We start from the raw sequence: 11,734 nt of genomic DNA on the forward strand, positions 1-11,734 counted from the left end.
CAAGCATTATTAATTAATTTTCTTACTGAGATGTTTACTTTAACATGTTATTGTTTATGTTTATGTACATTAAAATACTTTAAATTATTTTCATTGTATTTATGTTTCAATAATGTAGTATTTTTAATACAAATATATTAATGTGAATATAATTGCAGAGTCTGATATAACATATACGTTTGTGAAACAATACTATTTCAACAAATACAATTAATACACTAAAGAATATATAATAGGTAAAGAATATACGCATTTACAACACTGCGCGCACTGTCCACATGCGCGCCTGCAGTGAGGCCACGGCGTTCGAGCGTTTTGAATTTATTATATGGTATGAAAACAAATCCCCACTGCGTTTTCCGAGCTGTTCAAATCCAAACATAACTTAAACAAATGAATCATCATATTCGTTTAGATTAGGTTTGGGTTTAAAAAGTAAATGAACGTTTCGCAACTGTCAATTTGATAACTATAAAATATGTTCATATTCCACACCGAGTGTCACGGGTAACGCTGTGGGGAGTAAAACTGGTGGTTTTTGAGCGTAGCGCCATACTAATTAACATAAGGTTACCAGATTATAAATATCAAAGAACTCTAAAAAAAATGTGGTTTCGAAAATTATTGTTCAATGGCTATCGAATTTCTTGGATGACAATTCCTGAGAGAGCTATAAAAAAGTCATCACGGAATTTTATTGTTCAAAAACTGCGGAGGACAAAATGCTTCAGAAGCTCAAAAAAGGAAGATCTTTTCGAAATTTTTTGTTTTATTAGGAAAAAGAAGGACAAAAAGAAGACAAAAATTTTGAGAAGACCTTATTTATCAACTACCATTTAATTTAACCATCTTAAATATCTACAATACTTTTTACTATTATTAAAGTGTCCCATAGAATGACGTTTTATCCTTTTTATCTGTAAATGGTCCGATTTTTGTTTCAGTTATAACAGTGTTACTATCGTCTATCTACAATAGCGTTTTCACTTTTGGCCATGACAGTTGTAGTCGATAAAACAGGTCTCCGCTAGGCCGACGTAACGCCTAGCGCTAATGTCACTTTTGCTCCGCCGCGGAGCGGACGTTCGCGATTTGCGTCGCAATTAATTGCGCAAATAGCACACATGTGAGATATAAAAAAATGAGCACAACAAAGACGAAAATCAAATCGAGGTATAGGGAGCAAAAATGCAATCCTGTGTTTCACGCACAGGACAAACAAGCGGTCGAGGACGAGCTGTCACCTTCGCTGCTTAAATCGGCCAAAAGGACAGGGCAGCTAAACTTGGCGGCGAGAAACCTTGGGAGAGGTATTGTCTATCGATTTTACTACTAGTAGCGAGTACTTTCATACAGGATATTGATTTTATGGGGTTGTTTGTATTGTTGTTTTGGTTCGAATGGCATATTGTATATATCGTCTCTACTCTAATCTATGAATGTATTTTTTGATATATACAATTAACGATTGACATCCTTTTTTATTAAATGATATGAGACAATGTAAACAAATATATTAATAAAATATAATATAACGACGCAAGCGGTGAATTATTTTAAATTGTATGGCTTAAAAATTTATTTTTATTATTGGTATTATTTAACTGCATTTTTGCATCAAAAGTTAGATATTTAAAAGATTTAGTACATTTTTTCTACTAATTCTTAGTTTTATATATTACCTAGCAATATGTCGGTTTATTTAATATTTAAAAAAATGTAGCGCAATACATGTAAAATATACGAGGGTGAGACAAATAGCGTGCATAGGATATTAAGGGTGAACTTAACAAGGCATAATTTTTTTATTTATTATTCAACTTCCGAAGAAAGTATATAGAATATTTCTATATACTGTATTTTATTTAAGGAGACTTCTCAGGTGTAGTCAGCCATAATGACTTAGTGGCGATAAATAATAGTATTATCTATTGATTTGAATGAGTCCAACCACTCTTTATTACGTTAGGATGCTTAGACTGTTGTTGTTGAAAGGGTTAGCAGGTGTGTATAAAAAAAATTGTTTTTACCATATTGTTTCTATTTTAATATTTAAAATTACATTTGTATATTATCATTAAGAAACTAATTTTTAATCTAATGATTTATTTTATATCTAGTGCATTTATTAATGAAGAATTTTGTAGGATTTTATATAGCATTAACTGCTTAACGCACAGCCTTGTGCCTGACACAGGCCGGCTTATTTTATTGAACGAAATTTCGCAGACATGTGCAAGTCACAAGCTACGTCTTAAATGATTTTATATTCTGTATAAGCAAGACTAAAAATTATTTTACAATCCTAAAATATTTATCTGAAAAATAATTAAAAAGTCCACGCTTCCAGTCACTTTTAAACGTTTTTTTATGAACTAAAAAAATAATTTATTGCTCTTTAACACCACGTGCAATGCTTTATCTACGACACTCCCATAACATATACCATTTAGATATGTTCCTAAAAATACCTAGCTGGTTGAAGATTAATGTTAGTATGCCTTAACCCTTTGAGCGGTATCGCCGTACATGTACGGTGGCCAATCTTTCACTGTTTTGTGGTACCTCAGATGGTTATATATTTTCATATATAACTGAAAAAATTATAAATAAAAAACATTATATTTATACAATATTTTTTTAAATTTAATTTAATGTAAATGATTTCTATATAAAATATTACCAATAAATTAAAAAGTATAAAATAAATGAACACAATAAAATATATTTATTATTAATTTTATAAAAAATATTGAGAGCCTCTGAATTGATCAAAAAAATTTACAAATGACTTATTGCTACCAGTAATTGTTATTTTGGAGCACATGATCCCCAAGGGAAACGCCAGTACTAGTGCTACACTCATAATTTCTCAATAATTTTCAATCAAATCAAAACGACTATAGATTTTGAATACAGGTATTTTGTAGACACATGATAATGCTCAGCCCTATACTTCCTGTTTGATGGTTGCAATGATTGAGTGTCTTGAATATGTACTCAGTGATTTTTCACATCTTCAATCCCTTCAAAGACATATAGATTTGACAAAAAGGTGCAGTAGATAGTGTACGATTGGCTGCACAATCAACTGAAATATTTGCTTTTTATAAGTTTATATGCACCTTCTAAACAATGGAAAACTTATATTAAACTCTGGGGATTACGTAGATAATTGTTATTGTATAACTTTTCTATTCAATAAAATATGAGATAACAAATTTTTGAGGTTTTCATTTGACTTACCCCTGTTCACCAATGTTATGTGACAGATTCAGTTGGCATTGGGGAAAGCCATAATGGCGAAGAAAAATATGATTGTGAGAGTTTCAACAATCGCTTTAGAAATAATGAAATATTAGAAATCAACCAGGATTGCACAATAGCCACGAAGTCTTTCGAAAGCCATCAATTATCACAAAAACTCTTTAAACCAATTTATTTATAAGCTTTGAAATTAGTCTATAAAAAACACCAATGGTCTTGCATTGAATCATCATTGTTTGAAATATTCTTCGTAATTATCATACAACCACTTTAAACTAGCTTTTATTGAACGGGGTGATTTGAAGGTGGAGCTAAAACTAATGGGACTGGTTTTCATTCTTGCTTACCATCCATGCGTCCAATGACTTATAAAATATGTGACACTGCGTCCCATTATTAATCGTCTCACTTGATGGACAAGGATCACTGACAATCAGTCGATCAACATGAATCCATTACTAATCGTTCGACGGATGGCAGTCACTCACCACCAATCTAAGCTTTCAATGACTTCAGTAAATTTACTCTTGGTCGATAATTACTCATCATCGATAGATCACCACTTGCTCGACGAAGACTCTCGAACTGACGAATTTTCAAGACTCGCTAATTCAGCTCTGCTACACGATACTTTTTTTTAATATCCATCAAACGATCCTAATAGCATTTTAAAAAGAGTCACAAAATCTTCGCATACAGAAGAAGTTATGTATACAATATCAACTATCTCTTCAAATGAAGCAAAATTGAGATTGCCTCTTTCAATCTTTTGACACCAAAGAAGTAACTTAGCAGCTCTTTTGGTATCAAAAAAATTTGAGTTGCAAATGCGGTATCAAAATTGCACCCTCAATGTGAAATTAGAATTTAAAATATAGGTAAAATATTCTCTTGCTAAATAGTTAAAAAAATTATATTTTTATTTAATTTAAATAAATGTTTTTAATTATTTTAAAGTTATTAATAACAGCAATCAAAATCATGCTTTGAAATATGTACAATTGAATTTAATACATCATTCTAAGAAATATTTTTATATAATTCAATACATCAATATTTTTATAATAATTACAGAAAACAATTATATGAATTGTAATTAAATTTAATACAATACTTTAATAGGTTTATTTTTTCTATATTCTTCAAACACCATAGTAAAATGCTTAAAGGATTATAAAATTATACAATTTTAAATAAAAAAGCTTGTATCGTTCTAAAATAATATAAACAAAATTTATTTTTTAAAGTACCCGAGCGAGTATGGAAAATCAACGAAATACCTATTGAAAATAACATTGAGTTAGATTTTAATCGAACTTCAAGCGATAAGCCATGGTGGCATACCGAGCCACTATGTTATTTAGACCTAAGCTCAAATTCCATCTTGGACCTGTCTCCGGACATCAAAAATCTCGGAGACTTAACCACTTTAATGGTGAGCTTTGATTCAACGCTTTTATTATTTATTTCTGCATTATATTTTAATTTATTATATATTATATTTCAGTTGCAAAACAACTCATTAACGCAACTGCCGGCCGAATTTGGCGAATTGAGAATGTTGAAAATGCTCAATTTGAGTCACAACAAACTGACAACTCTACCTAAAGAACTTTTCAAAATGATCGAATTGAGAACGCTCATTTTAAGCCATAACGAGATTGAAAGTCTCGAGCCGGACATTGGAGATTTGATTATGTTGAATAAACTGGTAATATTGATAATGTGGTGTTGGATATCTATTGTATATATTTAAAATACGCTTATATTTATTTATAGTATGTAATTTAATTTATTTTAAAAGTATCTGTTTAAAGATAGAGGTGGTACATTTCATTTATAATTTATAAAGTGATTGGATCTATGTACTATATATAGTATGTTGTTTCACAATTGTCCTTGATGTCCATTTAGTGTTGCTCATATGTACCTCTCTGTACACTCATTTTAATTCATCAACAATTTATCTCGGATTCGGTCACTTTTATAATTATACTGTAGTTATTGTGTAATTATATTAAAAAAAGTAAACTAGATCTTCTTTATTACTTAATGCCATATATTTACATTTATAATTAGTTTTGATAATTTATATTATATACATAATGTAGTTAACGAAAGCTTAATTATATTCTTCGTAAGAATAATAATAATAAGCACTATGTATGTGGATTCAGGATCTTTCTCACAATAATTTGACTTTGCTACCACCTGGCTTGGGTTACTTGGTACGTCTAACTGAGATAGATATCTCTCATAACAAACTAACTGAGTTACCGCCAGACATTGTGAATCAGAGAGGTTTGTATTGCTTAATTAAATTTGTATATAATAATAAATAATATTTTTTATTTAATGTGAAGATTATTCAACAAATATTTCTACAAAATAAATGTTAATATCTTTTTTGTTTTTTTATGAAGTAGCATTTAAAAATATATATATATTAGTAACAATGTTTAACACATAATTAAACAATAAGGAAATATTCACATTATTTGTAATATCATTGGTGAATTATTCTTTATGTACATACACTAATTGTTCTAAGAATGTATTATTATTCGCGTAAAATAACATCTCATGTATCCTCACAATAATTATTACATTACATTTAGCTTTACATTTTTTATTTTTCTTCACCAGTAAAAGTGAATTATTTTTGTAGTGACTTGTGAGTAGTCACTTCATTGTGATGACGTAATAGATATGTGAGTCATTTGCAGGAGTTAATTTTTCATTTAATATGATACATTCTTAGATTAACTAGAGTATTCATATATAATATAAAAATAGCAAATAAATATTTTAAATATGAATATTTATATTAGATTTGTTAAAACTGGACGTAACACACAATGAATTAAAATGTTTACCACCAATGAGCGAATTGAGAAGAATGGTTGCTTTGCATTGCAATCATAACAATATTGAAGAATTGCCAGATTTTTACGGATGCACAGCTTTGAGGGAAATACATATGGCTAATAATTTTTTGAAGGTTTGAATCTTTTTATATGTACAAATACCCAATTTTTCAATTTATAATAAGTATTTTTGTATAAAAAGGCCCTGAATTTACAATCATTTTATTTTACCATAGGAGGTAACTGATGAATTTTGCGAACAGATGCAAAATTTGAAAATTTTGAATGTGCGAGATAACCAAATTGAAAAGTTACCCGATAACATTTCTCTATTACAACACTTGATTAGATTCGACATAACTAACAACAATTTATCTGCGTCAGTTTTTTTTGTATTATTATTATATAATCGATTATATAAATCTATCATTTTAACATTTTTTTTATATATTAGATTACCGAGTAATCTTGGTCTATTGGCTCATTTGCAAAACCTTCAATTGGAAGGCAATAAAGTACTGGCTCTGAGGAGAGGTGTTATGCAAGGTGGCACCAGTAAAGTGCTTAAATTTTTACGTGATAAGATATCGCCTGATGAAGCTGATCCTGATCACGAAATGGAAAATAAATGGCCCGACAAGTAAATTTTTTCTTTATTATGTCGTAATATCATATTTAAGAGCATCAATTTTAATTCATATTTTAGATACGCTATGCGTAAAAATCAATCTATACTACTGGCCGGAAAAGATTTGACAGTCATTCCAGACGAAGTATTCGAAGCGGCTGCTTCAGAAAATGTTCATTCCATTGATTTAGGGAAGAATAAGATTAAACAATTTCCATTAAGGTACTAATTATTTTTTTCAGTTTTTTTTAAAGATGATAAAATTGTATGATTTATTATTTTAGTATTATCAAAGTGTCCGATCACTTGACTGAATTAGTATTATGTTGTAATCAACTTACGAACATTCCTTCCGAACTATCTCAATGTTCAAATCTACAGTATTTAGAGTTGAGCAAAAATCAGATCACAGATTTGCCAATAGAACTCGGTTCTTTAAAACTCTTGAGAGAGCTCGTCATCTCGTTTAATAGGTATTGTTATTATTATTCTTTTTAAATTACTATTATTTTTAATGGTTTATTAATATTTCTACAGATTGACTAAAATTCCGACGTGCATCTACAATATGTCAAATTTGGAGATATTACTGGCAGCCGATAACCAAATCACCGAGATAAACGTCTCATCTGATGCTCTTTCAAAATTAAAATTTTTGACAGTGTTTGAACTCTCAAACAATAACATAATGTCTGTTCCTCCAGAATTGGGAAATTTCTCTCAATTGAAGTAAGTATATTTAAGTATATATTTATTAAATATATTGTGTATTACTGATAATTTGTTTTTTAAAAAAGATCTCTACAACTATTTGGGAATCCGTTCAAACAACCCCGGCATGCTATTTTGGAAAAAGGAACTCCGTCAATATTGTCATATTTAAGAGATAGAATTCCAGCTTAATTTATCATATTTTTATATAAAATATATTGTATAATTAAGTTGACAACTACATAAGATAATATATTTGCTTTTTTATAATCGCTAAAGCAGCTTTTCTAAATTGTGCCATATAAAAATGTACATTCAAGTGCATGTAAAACTTTGTGGCCAAAAAATCGTAAGATCATATACATTTATATTTATACATATAAATACCATGTACATAAACATTTTTTGACATATACAATTTTGAATTAAGTATAAACCTATTAATATTCGACAGATATTATTTTTTGCTGCTAATTAATTATTTATATTTATATTAACATACCCATGTTTTATAAGCTTATATGATCATATTGAGTCATATATTTATAGTACATATTTTTAATTAATATATTAAATCAATAATTCTAGTCGCTTATTTAGTCACGATTTTTTAGTTATGTTTTTTGAAACTAATGTTTTGTTATGCCATATAGCTTTCATCTTTATATTTACAATATATTTTAAATATTATGTATTATATATACACACAGTTATGAAAATATATTACTAATTAAATTGGTTGTGAGGAATTATTATATATTTTCTTATAATAAACACCATGTTAGTTCAAAACTTATAAGTACAAAATATTTTTTTCTTGTACCTGTTACTGTTTCTTATTATTATTTTTATATAAGCACAGTATTATTTTATATATTTATTTTTTGTTATCGGTGTTTTGGTGTTACTATTTTAAAACTTGATTATAATTATTAAAGAAATGTTACCGTAGTTATAGTTTAATCGTACAAATGATATATTAGTATTTATGTATTTATCTCTAGGACCTTGTTGTTTTGATTGTAAATGCACGCTTTCGGATGAATAAAAAAGTGTGAAGTTGAAAATGTGATTTTATTTATTATCTATTAATTTTTAATAACAATAAGGTTATGATAGAAGATAGGTAAGTATTTACAACATAAATTAATGGAGTTATGACTAAAAACACTCGTATCTTATTAAAACCAAACGGAATCTTATTATCAATTATGACAATTGAGAACGGAACTGGATTATGCATATATTTGATAATTTTCTTCCTTCTTAAGCTCAAACAAACCAAAAGTGTTAAAATTAATTATAATACATATTATATATTTTGTAATACTACTAATTGAATTTTTAATATGAAAGTAAAATGAAAAAATTCAAAGCAACGCTCTATTGATTTTAAAATTAGCAAAATTCAATTCAGACATGCAACATGATGGCACAACAGTAGCTTAAAATAGACATCGCACTTGCAACATTCACCTCGGAAAGATAGTGCTCTATCATTCGTTTTTGAGTATGGAAGTAATGACTTACAATGACGAAGGCAGACGAATAAGAACTTCTAGAGATGAGCCATAGATCACCACATTGACTACTACATATATGGTTAGACAATCGTTGGATCGTTTAAATAGGCGAATGGAGGTAAGAGGTTTAGGTCCGACCAAGATTTGTAGTAGAGGGTGTACAGGTAACTGCGCATTCAAGCAAAATATTTTTTATAGTTGTATCCATGAACTTTTTAAGCACTAAAGAGCTTCAATTGTGCACCATTGATATACTGTAGAAAAAATGCTAAAAATATTTAATGTTTTATTATGATCCAACCTTGTTGTATTGTGACAAACTAAGCTCCTTGTGATTATCCCACATACATTTTTTTTTATATTTTATGACAGCAGATTACGTTCTTTCTTATTGTAATAATTGCCAAAGTTCAAAAACCTTGCAGCTAAAATCTAAGGTACTAATAAAGTAGAAACTTAATTGTAGCAGACCATAACTAGTCGCCAGGCGGCTAGTCGCCGGCGACTAGTCGACAGTGCGTAATAGGCCTTAGATAAAGTGGCGCCAGACGCTGCTTTTGCAGGACTGAATCTATGAGAGGGTGCAGGGACAATAGCATAACATTGCCCACTTGTCCATGAAGGCGTAAGTGCAACATAATTAAGTAGAAAAAAATATAAGTAAAGAAGTAGTATACTATTGTTAGTGAAACGTGAGCAAAATTTTGTTTTCAATGCTATTGAAACGCCAAAGTGAACGATTGTATAAAATAATTTGTCATGTCATGTTTAATTTTTATATATAAATAAATATAGCGAGCATTTGCAAGCATGACGTTTCTCAGAACCACCGTGAAATGTGTTTTTGAGAGAGATAGGAACGCATGTTTAGACTTTTCTAAAACAAAATAGCAATCGTTGGCTTATCACACATTTCTAAGTGCTTCCAAGAAAGTCCTATTACTTGCGCCAGGAATAGCAACAATTGTGAGCCACGCTGGACAGTTGATCTTGGGTCGCTAGGCAGTGAAGAGAGGGCCGCGCATTTTCTTTTATTATTGACCCGACGCCGGGGTTTCTTAAAATCCTCAGCTTGTCGGGCCAGCATTGCAGCCCTCATACTAGGCAGCATTTTAAGCATCCTTCATAAAGGGCTCCCATCGAGATTAACTTTATCAGATTTGATATTTAAAAAATATTTGTTGTGAATTTCAATTAATATCATATGTTTAAACTAGTTTTAACCAACCAGTGTTTCCAAAATTTTTATAGTTGTATTTTTGTATAATGCATGCAATTATGTATACAAATTACACACATTGAAGTGTTCTCGAGGTCAAAAAAGTTATTATCAAACATATGGACTTGTCCAATATTGATTCAAGACGTCAAATATATTTTACGTGTATTTAGTCATTTTATTTATGTAGTAGGGAAATTTGTAATGCAGATAGATATGTTTTTCACTGAGCTTGCTTTATTGTCGTATCCGTCATCAAGGTCTGCATTATCTGAATTTTTTATTTATAGTTTCGTGTTATCAGTGCAAAAAAAAAACTTTTGAAAATGGTGTGATTGGAAAAACAAGCAAATGACATATATGATAAAGAAATGAGTGAAAGTACATACATTGTCACTGATGTGCTAATTCAAAATAATAATAATTAAAAAATTGCAGGATGCTTACAAATCCATTAATTTTGATGAAAACAAAAAAAAACAACTACTAGGGTATTTGCGCGCGTTAGGTGCTGCAAGAAGACATGAGCAAAATGTATATGACCTTAGAATAAAAACAAACAAAATTACGGGGCTTACCAAATGCAATGAGGTTCATAGCAACAATTGCCACGAAAGGGGTTCATCAGATGCAAGGCACCCAGGACTCTAGTGATTGGAAAGGGGACATTATTTATTGAATGCCAAAAAGGCCGTTTTCTCGGCGATACAATTTATTTTTAGTTATACCTATTTTTACTGCTATCAGTGGTAAACTCCAGTAGGGTTCCAAAAAGGGTTGCTGACCTTTATGTATAGTCAGATTTATGCGACATAGGGCGATTTTGGAACTCATTGCTGACAACTGGGGTTCTGATCTTTCTTCGACACGATTTTTCATACAAGCACTTGTTTTTGTTGTGTTCGCCTTACGACATGGAATATTATTTTATTGGATTTTATATATTTTATCAAATATTGTAAAGTTTAGCGGCGAATCAAATATAACAGGTGAATCAAACAAATTTCACTGTTGGCTAATAAACAACACTTTTTGGTTATAATAAAAGTCTTAATGCAAATAATAATAAAAGCCGAAAATACAACATACATAAATGGATTTAAAATTGTATTTGAATGATAAGTTGTTAAGGCAACTGAATTTAAGAAAAATATCCTGAAAAAATGCACTGCAATTAAGCCTCCAAATTTAATTTTAGAGAAATCCTATCTCAGCATTTACTTCACGGAAAATGGCTGTTTAAGATAAAAAAATATAGGCAAGCAATCCCTAGTTTTTATAATTAAAATTTGAATATATTTATTTTTAACCCACAAGTTCTAAAAGCGACCAATCTTCTGGCCAGCCGTAATGCTGACGTTGTTGAAAATAAATAAAGTCAATCTTAAAATAAAATATTTATAAAACATTTGCATCTTTAGATTTTAGTAATTCCTCGTTAATAATCAATCCACGATGAATGTAAATGCGTATATTGTACAATAATAAAACAAAAACATTTTTCAAACTAAGTGTATAG

General features: G+C 29.6%; 1 protein-coding gene across 2 annotated transcripts; it reads left to right on the forward strand.

Moving 5' to 3' along the window:
- Positions 1–1,040: 1,040 nt before the first annotated feature.
- LOC148230737 (leucine-rich repeat-containing protein 40-like) lies at positions 1,041–8,540 on the forward strand. 2 transcript variants are annotated; one of them, XM_088195359.1, is made up of 11 exons: positions 1,041–1,310; positions 4,515–4,702; positions 4,775–4,978; positions 5,445–5,568; positions 6,099–6,268; positions 6,371–6,513; positions 6,589–6,774; positions 6,841–6,984; positions 7,047–7,235; positions 7,300–7,491; positions 7,560–8,540. In XM_088195359.1, exons 1-11 carry the CDS (start codon positions 1,142–1,144, stop codon positions 7,663–7,665), a joined length of 1,815 nt encoding a protein of 604 aa, XP_088051485.1. In that variant the 5' UTR covers positions 1,041–1,141; the 3' UTR covers positions 7,666–8,540. The 2 variants fall into 2 exon arrangements, with proteins under 2 accessions (XP_088051485.1, XP_088051486.1); XM_088195360.1 differs by lacking the exons at positions 1,041–1,310; positions 4,515–4,702; positions 5,445–5,568 and having other exon boundaries at positions 4,841–4,978.
- The last annotated feature ends 3,194 nt before the right edge of the window (positions 8,541–11,734 follow it).

The sequence above is a fragment of the Plectrocnemia conspersa genome, unplaced genomic scaffold (assembly GCF_051122295.1).
Source record: "Plectrocnemia conspersa isolate PC_06_02 unplaced genomic scaffold, ASM5112229v1 ptg000010l, whole genome shotgun sequence".
In the NCBI taxonomy this organism is placed as follows: Eukaryota; Metazoa; Arthropoda; class Insecta; order Trichoptera; family Polycentropodidae; genus Plectrocnemia; species Plectrocnemia conspersa.

What these genes read in the sequence shown, in the direction of transcription:
- LOC148230737 (XM_088195359.1), top strand. Translation starts at nt 1,142, where the DNA reads ATGAGCACAACAAAGACGAAAATCAAATCGAGGTATAGGGAGCAAAAA. An exon ending in GGCGAGAAACCTTGGGAGAG is followed by an intron (nt 1,311 to 4,514) that starts GTATTGTCTATC and finishes TATTTTTTAAAG; the next exon opens with TACCCGAGCGAGTATGGAAA. An exon ending in AGACATTGTGAATCAGAGAG is followed by an intron (nt 5,569 to 6,098) that starts GTTTGTATTGCT and finishes TATTTATATTAG; the next exon opens with ATTTGTTAAAACTGGACGTA.